This window comes from Phyllostomus discolor, chromosome 5 (genome assembly GCF_004126475.2).
Source record: "Phyllostomus discolor isolate MPI-MPIP mPhyDis1 chromosome 5, mPhyDis1.pri.v3, whole genome shotgun sequence".
Lineage (NCBI taxonomy): Eukaryota > Metazoa > Chordata > Mammalia > Chiroptera > Phyllostomidae > Phyllostomus > Phyllostomus discolor.
In genome coordinates, this window is record NC_040907.2 from 102,292,253 (window position 1) to 102,314,336 (window position 22,084).

The 22,084-nt window shown below is 41.0% G+C and overlaps 1 protein-coding gene and 1 long non-coding RNA gene across 3 annotated transcripts in view; one reads left to right on the forward strand and one right to left on the reverse strand.

The window, feature by feature from the left end:
• EIF2AK3 (eukaryotic translation initiation factor 2 alpha kinase 3) overlaps window positions 1-18,917 on the reverse strand; it is a 91,794-nt gene extending 72,877 nt beyond the window's left edge. Inside the window, exons 1-2 of one of the 2 annotated variants that reach the window (XR_004903351.1) lie at window positions 18,438-18,917; window positions 540-669 (exon numbers count right to left, since the gene is read on the reverse strand). Coding sequence is in view for 1 of the 2 variants with exons in the window: in XM_028511361.2 (XP_028367162.1) it covers window positions 540-669; window positions 18,438-18,742 (435 nt within the window). In the remaining variant the exon portion in view is untranslated. The remainder of the gene's footprint in view (window positions 1-539; window positions 670-18,437) is intronic. The other variant, XM_028511361.2, reaches the window with a different exon arrangement.
• Window positions 18,918-19,169: 252 nt separating this feature from the next.
• On the forward strand, window positions 19,170-20,053 carry LOC118500768. Its single transcript, XR_004903352.1, has 2 exons — window positions 19,170-19,442; window positions 19,738-20,053. It is a non-coding gene; the product is annotated as an uncharacterized LOC118500768 (long non-coding RNA).
• The last annotated feature ends 2,031 nt before the right edge of the window (window positions 20,054-22,084 follow it).

Here is a 22,084-nt window from a genome sequence, read left to right on the forward strand (position 1 = left end):
TTGTCTAAAATTGCATTCTAAAAAAATTTCCAATGAATTATGCTTACAATAAGGATGTACACTTGAGGGGAAATGTAGAGAATCACTTATGAGATTTTGCAGTATGTACAGAGTGGGCAAAAGTAGGTTTACAGTTGTTCATATAGAATAATACAATAATTAATAAACAATACAAGAATAAACTCTGTGTTTCACTTAGTTACAACTATAAACCTACTTTCACCAATCCCTGTATTTCTATTAAAGCACAGTTAAACTACATATATTTTATTATTTAGGGTCTATGTAATAATAATATTGATCATGTTATAGAAGAAGTAGGTGATTACATAATATCACCTACCTTATTACAAGAGGGGAACTGAGGAACAGGGAAGTAATTGCCTCAAGGGGACATGGTTGGTAACAGGCAGGCAGGCCTCACACCTAGGCAATGGGGCCCTGAACTCCAGCTCTAAATACATAATATTAATACTAGCAATTGCTCATTATAACTGAGTTTTTCTGTTAAATATTAACACTTAACAGAAAATTCTTACCTCCGGTTTGCTAAGGCTGGATGAAACCAAGGAGCCAGATCCCACGTCCAAATCCCACTGCTTTTCACCATGATTCTCTGGATCCAAGGCAGCAATTCTCCCATCTAAAGTGCTGATAATCACTAATGATCTGTAAATTTAAAAATTAATAGGGAAAAATGTAAAAGGTATCTAAGCTATTAAGCATTTACTCCACACACTCAAGAGAAAACAAACCCCTCCCTGGAGTCTATCTGCATGAAAGAAGTGGGACCCACCTTCTCACAACACCTAATTGTCTTGCCACCACAATCTGTCTTTAGCCCTCCAAGGCAACTGCACCATGACCTTTATCTGTTTATGTCACTTATGAAAAGTGCTAGACTCCTAGGTCACCCCTCATTCCCACACTCTAATCCCCATATGGAACTCAACATTCCCTGCTCTGTCCTCTTCTATTTTTCTCCAAATCCTGAAGTATTCCCTGAATGTGCACTTTCCTTCTTGTTCTACTGAAATCTGGCTTTCCCTGAGGACGCTGCTTCAAAAGCAATAATTGTTTTCTCCATACTCTTGGCCACTGACTGGGCCTAGTAGTGGAGTAGGTGTATTCCTCGCACCTCGTCACCATTCCCAGACTACTTTCTTTCCTCTCTAAAAATCCTCAATAGATTGTTCCACTTATTACCCCTCCTAGCAACTGTTTACTGACCCTTGGATTACTAGCCCAATTCCGTGAGGATTTTAGCTCCTGGTTTACTGTCACTACTAACAAATTCTTTGGGTTTTTGTGATCTGTCTACCTTGCCTCAGCCACACCCGTGGTCAGACTCTAGTCCTTGTCATTACCAATCATAACTTCCCTCTACCACTGAAATTTCAAGCATTGGGCCCCCAGCCAACTACCCCTCTCTCCAGCTCATTTCCTCTACTTTCTTGACTCCAACAAACTATTGACTCCACCAGAACCTACAAGCCATTTATCCTATCACCTACCTTTACTACCATAAGGCTTTCATTTCTTTCTTAACCAGCTGAAATTCTGTAGTGCTTTATTTTAAGCACTCCCTTTCTTAAATCCTCAACCCCATCTGTCTCTCTTGCATGTCATACTTGACTGGCAAAATTCCAATCCTAGTTAAATTTAACTTTCTGCCCTTTTTTGAGTCTTACATCTATGCAGTTGAATGTGGCTGAAGAATAACATAACCATGCTGACTAGTCTGACTTTAATTCTGACCACCAGCCTCAAAAGGACTATTAATGATGCCCAACAATCGTATGACACTTCCCTAGTCCATCCACTTGCCCACCTAGGTTAACTACTACATTTCTCATTTCTCCTCAAATTCCCCATACCAGCTCTTCCAAGCTCACACATCTCAGGTTTTATACTACCCATTTCTTGAAAGAAAACAGAAATAATCCAACAAGATTATTTCGCACCATCACCTCTATCCATTTATCTGCACCTGGACCCATGTATTCTCCCTTCCCTCCTGCTGCTGTGGGTGAACAGTCCATACTGCCATCCACCACCAACATTTCCACCTAGGCAAGAGATCTCTCCATCATGCATATAGGAAGACTCACTCCTGCAAATCCCTCTTCTTGTCATCACACCAATTATTCCCTTCTCTACCAGACCATTCCCCTCAGTATTCCAATTGGCTATGCTTTCTCCTAACATAAAAACCAACACAGATGAAACAGAAACAATCATTCTCCTCTTTCTAACTTCCAGTTCATTCCTTGCCCACTTTGGAACAAAATGCCTTGAAAGAGCTATTATATACTCTCATGTTTCCAAATCCACTCCTCCCCTTGCCCTAAACTATTTCCAATCAAGTTTTTGCCTGCACCACTCCACTGAACAGGTTCTTGCTGGAGTCACTCATTACCTTCACATTGGAAAACCCCACAGTCAGATCTCGGTTCACTTGACATTCTAGCAGCACCTGATCAGCTACTTCTCCTGCCCTCCATGAAACACACTCTTCACATGGTGTCCAGGACACCATCTCTCCTGCTATTTTTTTTCTTCTAACCTACTCTTTCACTACTTCATTTTCTAGTTCTTCCTCATTTCTCCTATATCTTAAAATATTCTCTACCTATGGATACTTTTTTTTGGTGACTTCATCCAGTATCACAGCTTTAAAATACCATGTATGTGCTAGCAACTCCCACATTTTTATCTCTGGTTCCAAGCCATTCCCTAAGCTCTGAACTTACACATATAACTGCCTACCAGATTTAGATCGTCTAAGAGACTTCTCAAAGTTCACATATCCAAAATCAATACCCTCAGACTGACTCCCCCAATTCCTCAAACACATCATGTGTAGTTTTCCGCTAGAGCCTTTGCAGCTACTATTCCTTTTGCCTGTGTTGTACACTTGTTATAGGAAATTTGTTAGGTATATTTGTCTGCCTCAAAGACCATGCAAATTCCAAGCACATATAGTTATGTTCCTGGTTAGGATAAATACAACTTCTGTCTTTTCTATACTACTTGATGTATGATGCACTAAATTAAAAGTAAAGCTACAAGTTGACCAAGACAAAAAAGTTTAAGTAAACTCATTTGAAACCTACCAAATAACTTGTTTATTGAATGAATAAATAAAATTGTTAATTTAGTTCCCAAGCTATATACCCATTCTAACTTTGAATTTTTCAAGTGGTAACTTAGTCTAATTTGTGAAGATAAAAATTTTTGCCACACTACAAACTCTAGTAATTTTAGGTAACAAAACAAAAGAAAGGGAGCATAACTCCACTTCCCTCCCCATACATTACCCTGCTTTCTAAAGAAATCAGTTGGGAGTTGGGGGAGGATACCTCAGGTAAGAAAATTACTTTACAGAACTTCCGGCCAAGATGGAAGTGTAGGTAGACACTTCCATCGTACAACCAAAGTTAAGGACAACAAAAATTTAGAAACATAAAACAACTATATCTGACAGAAAACTGAACTATATGGAAGTCCGACAACCATTCATCCAGACCAGTAAGAGCAGCGGAATCGGCGGCCGCTGGCAGAGAAGGGCTGTGGAAGGAGAAAGCAGCAGCTGGTGGTCCCGGGCACAGGGTGGCAACCAGCAGACCCAGTGAGGTGTGCAAGGCCGCTGGCTGACCACAGACACACATTCGGGTGCAGATAAACCAAGAGAAAATGGGGAGCAAGACACTGTGCAGCCCAGGGCCCCAGCACCAGGAAATAAAGCCTAAAAGCACCAATTGAAAACACTTGTGCGGCTTTAGGTGCCGGAGAGACTCCTAACCTCATAGGACAGTTCGTTGGAGAGACCCACAGGATCCTAGAATGTATACAAGCCCACCCTCCCAGGAACGAGCACCAGAAGGGCCCAATTTGCTTGTGGGAAGTGGCAGAAGGGATTGAAATCCAAAAGCGGAGCAAGCACCATTGTTTTCTCTTGGGCCCCGCCCCCATACACAGCGTCACAACCCAGCGACTAGGTTGCCCTGCTTTGGTGAACACCCAAGGCTCTGCCCCTCATACGTAACAGGCACAACCAGAACCACCCACCCCCCCAAAATGGGTCAAACAGAAGAACAGATCAAAGCCCCAAAGCCAATACATCTAAGGCCCAAGAGACAGCTAACCTATCACATGCACAGTTTAAAGCACTGGTGATCAGGATGCTCACAGAATTGGTTGAATTTGGTCACAAATTAGATGAATAAATGAAGGCTATAATAAGTGAAATGAAGGAAAATGCACAGGGAACCAATATGATGGGAAGAAAACTGGGACTCAAAGCAATAGAGTGAGCCAGAAGGAAGAAACAACCAAACAGAAAAGAATGAAGAAACAAGAATTCAAAAAAATGAGGAGAGGCTTAGGAACCTCCAGGACATCTTTAAATGTTCCAACATCCGAATTATTGGGGTACCAGAAGGGGAAGAGGAAGAGCAACAAGTGGAAAACTTATTTGAACAAATAATAAAGGAGAACTTCCCCAAACTGGCAAAGGAAATAAACTTCCAGGAAGTCCAGGATGCTCAGAGAGTCCCAAAGAATTTGAACCCAAGGAGGAACACACCAAGGCATCTCATAATTACATTAGCCAAAATTAAAATGAAGGAGAGAATCCTAGAAGCAGCAAGAGATAAGGGGACAGTCACCTACAAAGGAGTTCCCATCAGACTGTCAGCTGATTTCTCAAAAGAGAACTTGCAGGCCAGAAGGGGCTGGAAAGAAGTATTCCAAGTCATGAAAGGCAAGGAACTACATCCAAGATTGCTCTATCCAGCAAAGCTATCATTTAGAATGGAAGGGCAGACAAAATGCTTCTCAGATAAGGTCAAGTTAAAGGAGTTCATCATCACCAAGCCCTTACGACATGAAATGCTAAAGGGACTTATCTAAGAAAAAGAAGATAAAAAATATGAACAATAAAAAGGCAGCAAAATCACAGTTATTAACAACCACACCTAAAACAAAAGCAAACTAAGCAAACAACTAGAACAGAAATAGGACCACAGAAATTGAGATCACATGGAGGGTTATCAACAGGAGAGTGAGAGGAGGAGAGAGGGGGAAAAGGTACGGAGAATAAGTAGCATAGACGGCAGGTAGGAAATAAACAGGAGGAGGGCAAGAATAGTATAGAAAATGTTGAAGCTAAAGAACTTATGACACATGGACATGAACTAAAGCGGGGGGAATGTGGGTGGGAGGGGGTGTGCAGGGTGAAGGGGAGTGAAGGGGGGAAATGGGACAACTGCAATAGCAAAATCAATAAAATATAATAAAAATTAAAAAATAAAAATAAAAAAGAATTATTTTATAATGGTTATAAAAACTCGTATCTTAAATGTGCCATCTACCAATAAAAGCAATAAAATATAATTAACTTGGAGATCCAGGGTTCAGAACCAAGTTAACCCCCCCTCTCCTTGCCCCACTGAACAAATGCCTAATTATTATGTTTAATAAGTATTAACCACAAATAAATGGTTGAAAAAACAATTTTAATTTAAATAATACTCAGAGTAAGCAACAAGTGTTAACCCATGAAAAAATGAAGGAGACAAATGGAACAGTTCAGTAACTATTTTTTTGTAATTCAGAACACTGTTCATTTATTATCCTAGGTATTTTAGTTATTAAAATAATAACAAGCTATACTTTTTCTAAATATGTAGCTATTTATTCTAGAGGTAAACAGAGAAGAATGATAAGATTCTAGCTTTCACCTTCAAAATAAAGAAAAATCCAACAAAATATGCATGTATCCTATGTATATATAAAAGCACATTTGAATAAATAATTTGGAGTTTAGCACCTACCTATTCTTTCACTGAAAACTTACTTTTAACTGAGTCAAAAATTCTTCTTTTAAAAATAAACAAGGTATTTTCAGATTATGAACTATATTTAGACAGTATCTGTAAATTTGAGCAATAATTAAATACAAACATGTGGGAGGAACAATTCAGCACATCACACTCTTACCTACTGTTGTTACTTAGTCATCTGGTCCTTAGATTTGAATGCAGTACCATTCATTATTTTAGCCCCTCTTAATGGGAATAACAGAAAATCCCCTAACAAACTCTGTCAGGTGTCCACTAAATAAATAAATAAATACCCTGGCCCTAAACAGGGTAGCTCAGTTGACTGGAGCACCCTCTTGTTGCATCAGGGTTCTAGGTTTGATCCCAAGTCAGAGCACATACAAGAGTTAACCAATGAATGCAGGAATGGGTGAAACATCAGGTCAACGTTTTTGACCTGTGCTTCCACAGTTTCAAAACACTGGTTTTGACCAGTGTTTCCTCCTTCTTTTTCTCTCTCTCAAAATCAGTTTTTCAACATTCTAAAAAAAAAATGTATCCTTCATCCTTTTGTCTGCTACAAACTAGCCATAATATTAACTATGGGCTCCTTCCCAAGCATGTTTCTGGAAGGGAGGTAGGTACCTCTTCTGCTGTGGCTGAAATTGAACAGTCCAACACACACATACAAAAATGTATTATATATACTACAATTTAGACTATTGCATCTAATCACAGTCTATGAAAGAGGTGCTCATTGACATGCTAGAAACTAAAAAAGGCACCAGGGAGACAGATATTGCTGAAAAACAAAGTCCTCAGGCTGACTGCAGCAATAGTTAGACGACAGCAATATGAGATGACATTTAGAATAAACATCAAGTAGAAATGAAAAATGAGCTCCCCTAATTGGGGAAATATAAAGTCATTTATCTTCCCATGATTGACTCACTCTATTTTGAGGCTTCTATGAACAAGATGAGAGATTTTAACTTATGCAAGAACAAAGGAACTACAGAGGCAGGACTTCCAGTGGAAAGAATCAGAGCTTTGAAGTCCGGAGTGCACATCCACATGGTTCTGCTTACTCTCTGCATGACTTCTTTATTTAATTGTTTTTTTTCATAAGTAAAATACAGACACACCGTGTTTAATTATGTTACATTTTCTTGCACTTCACAGATGTTGCACTCTTCACAAACTGGAGGCAAAACCCTCTACCAGCAGAAAGATTATGAACTGCTTACTGCATCACTCAATCTGGAACCAAACCCACAAAATCCCCCGGTCAACCTGTATGGCTGTCTCAACTAGTTCAGATTAACTCATATATGCCTGATCATAAAAGTCTTCTGGTGCCCATTAAAAACAAGGGAAGGTCCACAAGTCCCTCCTTATAGGGGTCTTGGGAGAATGGAGCTTAACAAGTAGGACAGGTGAGCCTCATAAGGTCAATTTGGCAAATATGATTTAATTCAAAGAGCTATTTCCTTACAGTAAAATATAACAATCAATATTATAAAATAAATGTAATAATTATTATTTTTATAGAAACAAAAATGTAATAATAATGTATTACCTGACTGAAGAAGGCCTATTGATCAACTCTGCCAGTAAACTCTCACTTTATTTAATTTAGTTTCCCAAGGCATTTGTTTGGATGATTGGATAGCAAGCACTGTTTGCTCCTCTCAAGAAAGGTTGTAGGTGACCTCCTCCTAATGGCCAGATCCATCCCCCTAGTTAGGCATGTCCTTGCAGCAGCAGCTGAAACAGTGTGGCTCCTCAGTCTGGGCATTCTTCTTTCCCTGGCTTCCACAGCACTAGCCTGTCACCCATCCTCACTACCACTCCTGCTCTCAATCACAAACAAGCAGGTCATGGAGTTCTAGCTTCCTCCATATCCACAACTTTACTTGTGCCTGATACATGACAGCTCCCAAACCTATACAGTATTTACAGCTCCTCCCTCTCCCAACCTCCCCTTCTGTACTTTCAGCAGGATACACTTATTTGCCACAAAGTGCATAGGAAACTCAACTTTTCTCCACACATTTCTCTATCCACCCTGTCACTTAGCATTTAAACCAGGCATCAACTCTACCTGCTCCCTCACACTCTACATTAGATAATAGTCATGTAGTCTTCATTTTATTACTTTAGCTTCTTTTAAGTCTTTCTCTTCTTGTTCATTACCACTGACCCTGTCCTGGAACAGATTCTCATCTCTCACTAAAACACCTTTAAAAGTCTTTCTGACATATTTTCCTGCCTCTGACCTCTTTTCTTCTGTCCTTCCAGCAGTTTTGATTCTATAAAAGAAACCTAATAAACTTCTGATGCTGCATGTGCCCACTAAATAAAGTCCACACTGCTTTGTATGACACATAAAACCTTTCGTAACCTGGCATAGTCACCTACATCACTGCTTCACACACACACACACACACACACACACACACTTCTAACCTTTTCAACAAAGTTCCCTTGTTAAATTACTTTTGGTCTCGTGTCCTAAATGATTTCATTTGCCCAATAAACACTACTTCCAATGAATTCCCACACCTTTAAGGGAAATATTTAAGTACCAAACAAATTACTGAAGATTTCTGAAAAGAAGTAGCTAAAGTACTGTATTAAGTTTGATATAATTCTAGTTCAAAGTGAAGACACTTGACTTTTTACTCTTTCCTGATGATATGTATTTTTAAAATTGTATTTTTCAATTACAGTTCACATTCAATATTAATGTACTAGTTTCAGGTGTACAGCATAGTGATTAGACAATCATGTACTTTACAAAGTATTCCCCCCAGTATTCTAGTACCCACCTACACCATAGTTATTAAAATATTACTGAACATTACTATATTCCCTATGTTGTATTTTACATCCCCAGAACTATTTTCTGAGTACCAATTTGTAGAAACTTGGCTTTTTGATTAGCCTTCTCATGAATGAATGTCCAATTTCCATCCAATTATTTAAAAAATATTCCTGGCTGGTGTAGCTCAGTGGATTGAGCTCAGGCTGCGAATTAAAGGGTCACCAATTCAATCCCCAGTCAGGGCACATGCCTGGGTTGCAGGCCAGATCCCCAGTACCGGGCATGCAAGAGGCAACCACCCATTGATATTTCTCTTTCTCTTCCACTCTCTCTAAAAATGAATAAATAAAAATCTTAAAAAAAAAAAAAATAAAAATAAAAAATATTGACCTCTTACCAATCCCCATTTTTACCTGGGTAGATCCATAAGAGTCCTGAAGCCCTAGCTTGGGAACCACTACTCTGTGCCCTCGGTCACATCATCTATGCTGCCTAGACTGTCCTTGCCACCTAACATTTGAAGACTTGCTCATTTGACACTTCCATTCTTTTCACTCTCATACTACTCTTATGTCATTTATTATCCATTCTAGTATAGTTCATTCTTTAACACAAGAAGCTGTATCTCTCTGTCAGGCTGAGAGTTCAAGGACAAGACTAGTGGTCCATTTCTCTACCCTCAGCACCTAACAATGCCTAGCCCCTAATAAAATGCAATTAAAGTTTACTGAATCAGTAAGTCTTGCTAGGGCAGACACTCTTATTCACGTAAAACAAAAAAAAAAAGGGCTGGGAGAGATGTGAAAAGTTGTAACTTACCTAAGGTCATGTACCAAATAAAAGATTCTGAACAAAATTCTGAAGCATAAATTTGGGTTTACTAAAACTTAATTCCATTATTCTGTTAACTGTAAATTTATATAAGTGGCAACTACTATAGTATTATAATGTGTAGCTTCTATTCCCTCCATAAATCTCATCAAGATGCCATTTGTCTTGTTATTGGTCTGATTAGCCCTCAACTAAGCAAAAATGACCTTATTCCAAATGAACACCCAATATTAAAAAAGTGCTTGACTTAAAATACCCAGAATACCTGCCTATTTACAATTCAGTTATCAGATCTGATAAGTACATGCTGAATTCCTTCACTCAGTAATTTTAATAGCCTATCTGCAAAAATTTCCCACATGAAAGAGAGGCAAGTGAGGGAAGAACACTGTATCGATTGGATATTTCCACATTAACAACTGCTTATTTAAAAGGTCCACTTTTCTTTTCTTAGAAAACAAAAGATCCAAAGTTAAAAATGTGATGTGGGCCCTGGCAGGGTGGCTTAGTTAGTTGGAGCATTGTCCTGTGCACCAAAAGGTTACATGTTCAATCCTAGTCAGAGCACATACAGAAACAACTGATTTTGGGTATCTCTCTCTCTCTCAAAAATCAATAAACATATCCTCCGGTGAGAAAAAAAAATGTGATTTGGGTAAATCTGCTTTTTTTGATGTAGCCAAGAATCTCCTCCCTAAACATGTGCTTTCAGCTGGAGGTGTAGGGGAGGCAGAAGGCTTTCTGCCAGACAAAAGTGCTGACAGGGGACACTGTTCCTTTTCTGAGACACCCCCTTCCCACAGAGCCAGCAGTAGAGTGCCATATCTGAGTCTCCATCAACCTGGATCATACTCTTGACCTCACCCTGGCAATTCCCCGATTCCCTGCCCCAACAAATTTGTGGGGCCATCCAGTTTCCAGTGGCTTTTCTATACATATGGCCTGTCTTGCTCATACTTCAGACTTTCCTAAAATCTCTAAAACAAGTAGCATCTGGCCTCAGTGAGCCCCCATAACTCTCGCTAACTGGCCACAGGCCTGGCACTAGCAGCAGCCTGCCCTGGGCACTTGCAAGCCCAGCACAAGTAGCAGCCATCTGCATATCACTTTGTAACTAATGCCAGGTAGCTGACCTTGGTCTGTACCTCCTGGGGGGCTCCAGAACCAGTATACCTGGTGGACAGCTTCAGACTATGTCACAGTGTAACAGGGTGCAGCCAAGAGGGAGGCCCCAAATAGGGATTTGGAATGGGGTCCAGAACTCAAGGTGCCTGGGAAATATTAGGATGTCCTCACCACCCCCCCACAGGTGTGGGTTGGGGGTAAGGACAAATGGAGCAGGGCTATTAAGAGCTGTTTTGCATAGCAACAGCTTTGCAGCTAACCTCTGGCGTGGTCATTTAACTTATCTATAACCTTTAACTGGTTACATAGATATGTTAAATAGCTGTGGCCATGCTCTGAGCCAGAAGAATGGAAGTAACTTCCCCACTAAGATGTACCTGGGGGCGGGTCCCCCGAATTACAGCACCTGTGTGGGAGCTTGGAGATGATTGGCTCCATGACATGGGGCCACACCTGCCCAGACTCACTATGGCAGCCCAGTAAAGCTGGAAGAATATGAGAGTGCTGGCAAGCGTAGCCAATTGTGGGAGGAGTCAGAAATGGGGCTGCAGAGGAAGACTGGCGTGGGGATTTAAACCCAGACTAGGCAGTCATTGGAGGGAGAACCACACGGTTTTGGCAGAGCGGAGACTCCCGCAGCCATTGTGCAGAGAGGACCATGAGGCTGGGGCAGTGGAGGGAGAACCACGCGGCTTTGCCAGAGTGGGGACTCCCATGGCCACTGTACAGGAAGAACCACATGGCTGTGGCTCTAGAAAGGAGAGCCACTTGGCTGGGGCCGTGGCAGAGAGAACCACACGGTTTTGCCACAGTGGAGACTCCCACAGCCATTGTGCAGAGAGAACCACGCGGCTTTGCAAGGGTGGGGACCCCCAAAGCTTTAGAAGGTGGAACCACCACCCGGCTTTAGCAGAGATCCTGGCAACACAGCTGATGGTGCCAGGAACCAAGGGAGGCCTACCAGCCAAGACAGATTACTGGGAAGAACCGGGAGCTGGCTGCCTGAGCCACGGACTATTTCTTTTCCTGAGATACAGCACCCCAGACTGGGCAAAGGGGGGAAGGAAGGACTGTGTGTGTCTGTGGGTGTTTTAAGGGACTTTGGGATTTTGATGAAGACATTAGGTCACTACTTTAAGTTTGTATAGCATTAAATAAAACTTTCCTTTCCTTTTCACAAATCTCTTGGCATTGAGAGACATCTTTCCTCCGGCGGCAGACATAACAAACTTGGGGGGGTTCCTTTCGAGTAACAGTATATTGCCCTTGCCCCTCCCCCATTGTTCTATAACAGCAGCACCATCCAAACACCTCCACAAGCAACACACTCAAGGGGCAGACTCAGCTGGCAACAGAGCCCTGCTGAAGTTAAGCTCTGTTCTGTGGGGTTGGCCCTCTGCACACCTGATCCTCCACAGTGATTGGAGCTAGTTCTTGCAACTGATCAGCTTAGGGGTAATACCCTCTCACTGATGTGCCAACAACAATCAAGGGTTAACTACAACAGAAGGGTGTACACAGCCCACAAGGGGGCGGCACAACTGGAACACCCAGTGTGGGTGACAAGGGAGGTTGTGCCACTGAATCCTGTAGGACACCCACTACATAAGGCCACTATACCGAGCCTAGTGTATGTAGCAGTTCCATCTAATACATAGAAACCAACGAAGGGAGGATGCCAAAATGAGGAGACAAAGCAGCATGTACCAAATGAAAAAACAGAATTTCAGAGAAAGAACTAAACAAAATGGAGACAAGCAATATATCAGATGCAGAGTTCAAAACACTGGTTATTTATCAGTGATCTCAGTGAGAATGTAAAAAAAAAAAAAAAAAAAGACAAGAAACAAAACAGAACTAGAAAACATAAAAAAGAACCAGTCAGACATGAAGAATACATTATAGGGAATCAATAGTAGAGTAGATGAAGCAGAGGATCAAATTAGTGATTTGGAATATAAAGAAGCAAAAAATACCCAATCATAAAAGCAAAAAGCAAAAAGGATTTTAAAAAATGAAGACAGTGTAAGAAGCCTCTGGAACAACTTCAAGCATAACAACATTTGCTTCAAAGGGGTACTGGAAGGAGAAAAGAAGAGCAAGAAAGTGAAAACCTATTTGAAAAAATAATCAGAAAACTTACCTAACCTGGTGAAGGAAGTAAACATAGAGGTCCAGGAAGCACAGAGTTCCAAACAACATGAATCTAAAGCGGCCCACACCAAGACACATCATATTAAAATTCAAAAAGTTCAAGAATCTTAAAAGCAACAAGAAAAAAAGCAGTTATTGATATCTACAAGACTGCCCCCATAAGACTGTCAGCTGACTTTTCAACAGAAACTTTGTAGCCCATAAGGAACTGGCATGAAATGTTCAAAGTAATGTAAAGCAAACACCTACAACCAAGACTGTCTCACTCAGCAAAGCTAACATTTAGAATGGAAAGGCAAAGAGCCTCCCAGACAAGAAAAAGCTGAAGGAGTTCATCACCACCAAACTAGTATTATATGAAATGTTAAGTGTCTTCTTTAGAAAGAGGAAGAAAAAAAGGTAAAAAATATAAACAATAAAATGGCAATAAATGCATATCTACCAACAACTGAATGTAATAAACAAGCAGAACAGAAACAGACTCATGGATACAGAGAACATTTTAACAGTTGTCAGATGGAAGGGGTGTTGAAGGGATGGGTAAAAAAGGTTAAAGGATTAAGTAGAAATAGGTAGTTACAGAATAGTCATGGGGATGTAAAGTATAGCATATGGAATATGGTCAATGATATTCTAATAACTATGCATGGTGTCAGATGTGTACAGATTTAACAAGATGATTACTTAGTAAATTATATAATGTCTGATCGCTGGTGTGTACACCTGAAACTAATATAATATTGTATGTCAACTATACTTGAAAAGTAAAAAATATGCTCACTCAAGGAAGCACATGTTCTCACTTAAAAACAAGCTAATACTTACTGGACTTTACTTCTTAGTCCCCACCTACTAAGTAAATCTTCAAATCAAACCTCCTTTATTTAAACATATCACAAGACTATTTGTGCCCCAAATCAAAACAAATAGAATGTCAAAAAACTATACTTTATTACTTCAACATGTTTGGTAGACCTTAAAGAAATACAATCTAATTTCTCACTGTTGTAAGCAACATGAGAATGGCAGCTATTCTTTTCTTAATAGACTAAAACATTTTCAGAAGCACTTTTTCTACTTTATTCCATAAAACATTTTTAATGATAAGGTTACTTATAAATAAAACAAGGTTAAAAAATAGAAAATAAAAGTAATATTACCCTCTCATATTTAGTTCTCTTCTTGTATTTTAAAACATTCTGTAATAAAAATATATAGCAGCTCCTCTCTTACAAAAAAGGAGAAAAAAAAAGATGGAGTTCCCAGGCAGTGTTTAGAGAATGAAGATCCATGCCCAAACTACAGCTCATAGCAGCTAATAAAGACAGGATCCCTTGTGCAAAATGTTGCATAGTGTAAAGGCTGCTGAATTCAACTTAAGTATAGTCCCCTCAGTCCTGGCACATATCACACCTAGACTCCAGGTGTCAATTAAACTAAAAAGACAATTGTAGACAGGAGGGCTAGTCCACTCTTCGCTGAAGTATGTTTATTTTTGGCTTACAACTGCCTTGAAGTATGCATAAATTCTTCCTTAAATGTGCATTTTAGTCAACTTTGAAAGTCTGCAATCAGAAAAGTCCATTTTCAACAATGTATTCTGAGATTGTATTATTCCATGGTCATATTTTACTGTTTTAACAAAAGCATGCTTATGAATCTGAAAATCTGAGGACCAGAGTTCTGTACTTCAAATTCACATCACATAAGTTTGTGAAAGGACAGAGAGAAATAAAGAGGAATGAAATTATCTTACATTTAGAGTATTTGCATGTTATCTCATTAAATTCTTAAAAAATCAGTTTAAAGATGCACCAATTAGACCTGGCTGGCATAGCTCAGTGGATTGAGAGCGGGCTGCAAACCAAAGTGTCGCAGATTCAATTCCCAGTCAGGGTACATGCCTGGGTTGCAGGCCATGACCCCCAGCAACCGCACTGATGTTTCTCTCTCTCTCTCTCTCTCTTTCTCCCTCCATTCCCTCTCTAAAAATAAATAAATAAAATCTTTAAAAAAAATGCACCAATTTAAAAAGCACCACAGATCATCAAATTTTGTAGTACTTTTGTTACAGGGGAATTAATCAGAAGACAAAGAAACAGTATTTTACAAATTAGCATGATTGGTAGCATAAAACTAGTTCTTGACAACTTCTGAGTTTGTTAGATGTCCTCAATATGAAGATGCCCATGCCACCACGAGAACCACCATAATACTTTATAAATTGCTATTGCCACTGGAATCAGAAAACTAGTAACTCAAGTTATGCCAGCTTGCATAAAACTTAATAATGAGGTGACACTGTGACTTTCTTCCCAACTTTCTACAGTCACCATCCCATTTGAATTTCAAGTCTTTGTAATTTTTAACAGAAGTAGGAGTGACAACAAGACTGCTATCAGAAAAATACATGTATCTTTGCTACTTTTTAAAGAAAAAATAGTTTATTCACTCATTCACATGCTTCAGACTTCAAAGGATGTATTTATCATGAAGCCAATGAAAATGCCATCAAGAGAAAAAATTGCTCCAGGGAGGTCAGTTGGTTAGAACATCCTCTGGATAGGTCAAAGTTGAGGGTTTGATCCCTGGTCAGCTCAGCTCACATACAAGAATCAACCAAAGAATCCATAAACAAGTGGAACAACATACTGAAGTTTTTCTCTCACTCTCCCTCTCTGAAAGGGGAGGGGAGGGGAGGGGAGAAGAATTAGCAGGCCTCATACAGCTTCTTGGGCATCAAAAGACAATATGCAAAAATGACAATCTATTCCCCACCTCCCTCTTTTTAAAAGTTTTGCAAGTAACATAATTCTTCACAGCTGTTTGTAATTAATGCTTGCTTAATTCAAATCTCTCCCCTAATCCTCCTTCTTGAAGCAAACAGGATATTGGTCTATTATTATGAACTGATAATCTCTTTTTTAAAAGAGCATTTAGAGAAAAGTTTTATAAACACTGCATACTTACCTCCTGTTGGTTTTATCAATTTACTTACCCAAGGTTTCTCAAACTTTGCACACTATCTTAAGCTACCAGGCAGACCCCTACACCTGGGCCTATGTCTTCCTAGAAAACTGTTTGCCAAAGAACACTTATCCTCTGCCAGGCAGAATCCCTCTACTTTTACCTTGTTCCTGACAAAAGAAGTGATTCTCCTGTTTGCCAAGTAGATTGTCTCCAACTACTTCCACCTCCTTCTCCATTCCTTTTTCAACTCGTGTATGTGGGGTCTTCTCCTCTGAGTGTATAAATAAGATCAGACATCTGTGGTCCTACAAGTTGCCTCCTATCAGTTTAGCAGTGAGGGAAGGAGGGGCTGGAGCTGAAAAGGACGAATACTTAACCTCTCTCTTGCTACCTGAGTACTCTCTATTGTTTCACTTAAACTCTTTACTTATGCTCATCACCAAATCCCACATTCTTCTTAGTCCTCACCCTACACCACCAACCTATCCAGCTGTATTTGTCTACTTTGCTGGCCCATGTTCTCTAAAATATAAGGCATTTCCTGAGGATTTACCATGAATCTCCTCTTTCTCACAGCTTCAAGTGTTTATCCTGACTGCTCTCCAACTTCAGTCACTCATTTACGCCTTCCTGGACCTCCAAGTTACCATGTTCCACACCAAACCCCTTATCTTTTCTTCCCTGCTCTCCTACATCCCTCAACTGTCCCATGTGTGCTCTCAATTCCTGGCCACCCAGTCTCAATCTTTGGATGGGAGTTCCAAGAGAGGAAGAACTGATTCATTTGCTAGGAACCAAGATTCCACCTCAAATATATCCCCTCTGTTCCATGTCCAGTGAATAGTAAACCTCTCACCTAAACTGCTACAATACTCTCCTTGTGGTATCTTTACCTCAAGTTTTCAGTACATGGTATTGCTAGGGAAACATTTCTTAAGCAAAAACTTTAATCAGGCATGGCATTTGAGATACTTTACACTTTTCAAACTGTAATGGGCATGTAAAGCACATGGTGATCTTGTTAAAGCACAGATACTTATTCAGTGGGTCTGGGTGATGCCTGATTCTGGATTTCTAACAAGCTCCCAAGTGATAACCATGCTACTAGCGTAAAGTCATACAATATGGCCCCCATCTACTTTTCTAGTGTCATCTTCTACTCCTCCTTACCCAGCACCACCCCATGTACCTCTCACATACACACAGGTCTCACGCACACTGGCACACAAAGGTACACAAATTGTTCCTTAAACATACTTCCCAGCTTCTATGCCTCTTGCTGTCTCAAGTCCTGTATCTGCTCATCACAATTCTAACCACTTTACAGGAATCAACTCATTCTGCTATAGCCTTTGCTTATCTTCTCATCTACCTCACCCATTCTACTCCACCCACTGAACACCACAAAAACCTGGAGACATTGATGGCACTTAATTTGCACTGCCTAAGCTCTGCAATGCCATTATGGGGCTCATGTAACCCTCAGAGCTAAACTCCACACTCTTCCAGGAGGGCAAGAACTATCTTGTCCACCCTGTGTAACCCCAGGGTACCCAAGAGGGCCTTTGTAAGTGCCCTTAAGTACCTACTGTGGTGGATTTGTATTCTAAGAAAAATGAAACATCTCACTTTATGTAACTTACTTTGAGTAGGAGTTCAGAAGTTTCCAGATAAAACACCCTTTCAGGAAAGTTAATTCATTAGCAAAAACTATGAAAATTTTGCCAAATATTTACTACTTCAAAAAATATATCATTCAAGTGGTGCTAAGAGAATTTTATTACTTATTCTATTTATAGTAGTCTGCAGGTACATAGGTGAAGATTCTGATATTTACCTGATCATTAAATCTAATTATTATGATCTAATGATTACAGCATTATAAACTTACAATACTTTGTAACCCACATTGTAGCCCTCCCTAGTTTAATTTACCTAATGCTCTTTGTATTATTCCATTTGTTAAATGGGACCTCACTTTCTCCTCAGGTGTGCTAAGACAGCTGTCTGCAAAACACTTCAGCATTAAAATGCCTTACATTTGTGTCCAGACTTTGAAACGTGCTTTAAAACACGAATCTTGAAGTACCATTTTCAAGGTTAACCAACTCAATCCTATATTCAATACTTACACAGTAAATTCTCTACATATCAAAACTGCCAGAATTCAAGAACCTACCCATAACTCTTAAGCTTTAGTGTGTTCAAGAATTGTCTGGTGTGCTTGTTAAATCTGCAGATTCCAGGTTCTTACCCAGAGAAAGTTTGATTCAGATCTGGGGGTGAGGCCTAGGAAACTATAGTTAACCAGCATCCCCACGTGATTATGCTGCAGCTGTTCTGCAGATCTCAATTAGACAAATACTGACATTAACCCTGCTCCAAGGCACCACAGGATTGTGTTAAGAGAAAATGCAGAAATTAGTTTGTGAAATCCTTTCCCAAAACAGCTGTCATACCACAACAGGTCACTGGCGACTCACGAAAGAAAAAAGGGGTTATCGAGGAGCAGGCGGGCTGAAAATTCCTTGAAGTCTGAATAAAGCCCCAAATAGTGGGAAAGTGGCGTTTCTTTCCCATCTCTGCGCTCCATTCTGCCAGCACTCCCCAAGATACCCTCCAGGACTGGCTCTCGGGCCGGAGCCGAACGACACCGGTCGCTGGCCGTGGGAAGGCGGCCCCGGCGCTCAGCTCCCGCCCCTCACCTGCCGCGCGGCCGCAGCTCGTTATCTGGGTCCGGCTCGGAATCCCGCGGCTCCTGCCCGTCTACGGCCGCCGGCAACGCCTCGGCGTCCTCCACCGTCACCTCAGCCGGAACCACGGCGCGGGCCGACGGCACTCGCGCGGCCGAGGTGGGAGCGGCCGCGGCCCCAAAGCCGAACCCTACCTCTGCCGCCGGAGCGCTTTGGTCGGGGTCGCGCCCCGCAGCTTCGGTCCGCACCAGGAGCCCCAGAAGCAGCGGCAGTAACAGAAACCACGCGAACGGCCCCGGGCGGGCTGCGCGCTCCATTAGCGACCGGGCTCGGGCATGGAAGTGAAGCCGCCGGTGCCCGCCTCTCACGTGGGTTTGAGCACCCGATCAACAAGAGGACACGCTAGGGATCCCGCCGCCCCGACGTCCGGGACACCTAGCCCAGAACCTCCCGCCACGTCTCAGCTTGGTGCCTGCCACCACCTCAGTGACAGCCTCCTTCCGACAGCACCCATTAAGCAAACTTTCCGCGCGTCTGCTCTCCGATTAGCTGAGGCCACTGCCACTCCAGGAACCGGGCCGGTCCTGTTGGAGACGGTGGGCTTTCCCCGGTTGTCCACATCACATCTGCCAATCAAATTGAATTGTCCCCGCCCGAGGCCCGGCCCTGTTCCGGAAGCGGTTACCCCAAGAAGCGCCCCGCCCTCCCCGCAGCCTTCTTACCTGATTGGCGAACTCCTCAACCCAAAGCAGCAGCAGCCGCCGCAGCAAAATCTTGGAAGTTCATTGGTGGAAGTGGATGCCCCTCAAAACTCTGAGATAATTTCTTCCTGATTGGTTGGAAGCGGCACCTAATACGTGGCAAATGCTGAGTGTAGAAAGTACAGGCCCTAGGGAAAGGAAGAGCTGAAGGCGAGTCCTGGGTGGTCGGGAGGCGACCGACCTTAAAGGATGTGCTGCTGTGGCTCTTCTAAAGCCTCGTCTTTTTGGAAAGGCGAAAACAAAGCTGGAAACATAAGTGAGTTCTCAAGCCATGTGTTTAGAAGTAGAAAGGATGAGGCAGATTCTGGAGCCAGTACTGCGTGCGGCCCCTAAATTGCTGACCAGTAAGGAGTTGCCGGTGCTCTAACAGGTAGTCTAGTCTACTTGACACGCCCCTCCCTCTTCGAAAAGCGGAACGGGCCCAGGCGCGGCCCAGGCGCGGCAGTGCACTCTAGCAAGTCGTCTAAGGTTTCAGACGTAGTTATTTGCAGAACTATTACTTGAAGCCTTTTGACCCTGATGTGGCATGCCTTGTTCCTCACTCACTACAGGGCTTTAGAGAAGAAAACCAAAACTGCAAAAGGCAAAACTGGAGAAGATTTGAATGTTCAGCTAAGGAATTGAAACTTCATTCAGCAGTTAAGGACACCCTGAAGATTTTTTAGCGAAGGAGTGAAAGGATGAAAATTGTGGTTTATGAAGATGCATCCATCTGCTGTGTATTCAAAAGAATAGCATCAAAGATGAGGAGAGTGATTGGGAGGCTCTTGCCCATCAAATTTCTGTGAAGATTTTTTTTAAAAAAGTATTGACTTAAACATGCTGTTATTAACGTCAGAAAGCAAAAACGTAAAAAGCCCCATTTCCCTCTCCTTCTTGCACCGTATTTTCTTGCTCCTACAAGCACAACAAAACTTAGCGTTCTAAAAAACGTGTTTTCAGTTCATCTCAAACAGACTAGTCAGACTTTCATGCCCATTAACTCCACCAAAGGGCTCTTTCTGAGGTCACCACTGATAATTCAAAGGGCAATTGTCAGTTTTCATCTTATTTAACCCAGTAACTCAATCTTACCTGTATAAAATATTTTTCACTGGTTATCTTGCTATCAAAAGGCAGGGGCACAACCCTTACTAGGTTTCATTTTAACTGAATCACTTTTGTAAAGGCCTTATCACCCATATGGTTCCAATCTGAAGTGGGGGTGAGGAGGAAGGACTTCATACGAATTTGGAAGTAAGGGAAGCACAATTCAGCCCATAACACCTAGACAGATCCTCACAAAGCTGTTCCTTCTATTCCTTCAAGGTTCTGTTACTGTCCCAGTGAAGCCTCTCCTGACCACCCTTTTAAAAAATTTCAAAACATTTAAAATTTTTTCAATTACAGTTTACACTCAATATTATTTTGTATTAATTTTAGGTGTGCAGCAGTATGGTTAGATAGTCATATACTTTACAAAGTGTTCCCCCAATATTCTCAGTACCCACCTGGCACCATACATAGTTATTACAATATTATTGACTATATTCCCTATGCTGTACTTTACATACCTGGACTATTTTATAACTACCAATCTGTACTTTTCAATTCCTTCACCTTTTGCATCCAGTTCCCTAAAACCCCTCCCAGCTGGCAACTATCAATGTGTTCTTTGTATCTTTGAATCTGTTTCTGTTTTTTTTTGGGTTTTTTTTTGTTTTCATTTATATTGTTCTTTGGATTTCACCTATAAGTGAAATCATATGGTATTTGCCATTCTCTGACTGACTTATTTCACTTAGCATAATACCCTCTATCCTGATGACCCCTTTCTTCTTTTAAAACTGACCAGTATTTACTCAGCAAAATAGGAGATAAGCTCTCCTGACTAGATAAGGAATTTAATAAGTAATATGAAAAAGGTGTCAGAAAATTAACATGAAGTGAAAAATGATTGATTTCTTGTAATTGTCCTTTTGAAATTATGTAGCTAGTGTAGGTATTTTAGTGAACCTAGTCTTCATGGCTTTGTAAGTTTTTCCAAAAAATGCCATGGCTTGAACAATAATCTGCATTAATAAATTAGGAGTCTGCTTGCCACCACTAAACGATGTGGAAGTTTTTGTTCATTTATTCATTACCATTCAGGGAGTATCATGTGGCCACCTGCATGTAAAGGGAATAAAGATGTAAACAAAAGAGGATGGTTCCTGTCCTTCTGAAGCTTAACATCTATCTAGTTAGGAAGACAGACACTATTTTAATACTGACATACACATTTATATTGTGTACACAATGTGCTATGATGAAAAAAGTTATAGGCATGACAGCACAGTGGTACAAAGTGCCAGTAAGAAGTCAAGCTTTACTAGTACTTAGGGGAAAAATGCAAATATTTCCATTTTCGAAAAGTAAAAAAGTCCTAAGTAGTAGTTAGCTGAGTAGAAAAATAACTTGAAGGAATGAAAAGAGAGTCTGCGAGTTTTAGCACAACACAGAGAGTGACACAGTGACTGAATGGGAACTCTGAAATTAGTCTGAGTACTTCAGAGACGTGTAAGGAAAGTTGGGACTGGCCTGATTGTTTGATCAGTAAGTCTGATCTGATCTACAAAAAGAAGTTGGCACTTAGGTGCCTGAGCCAGGGCTGACCAGAACAATTAAGATTCTAAAACTGAGCATGGTCCAGGAGGTCAGGAAAACAGGGTGGAGATTTAGTATCATGGACTCAGTTCATTAACAGAGAAAGTCCAAATCTGTTGAGATTATACTTGGTTGTAAATAACAAGTATCCAAGAAGCTGAAGAGTGTTCCAAGGTGGTTCTACTTTACACCTCACTCGTAGTATATGACAGTTCCAGTTGTTCCATATCCTCATTAACATTTGATATCATTAGTCTTAATTTTTACTATTAA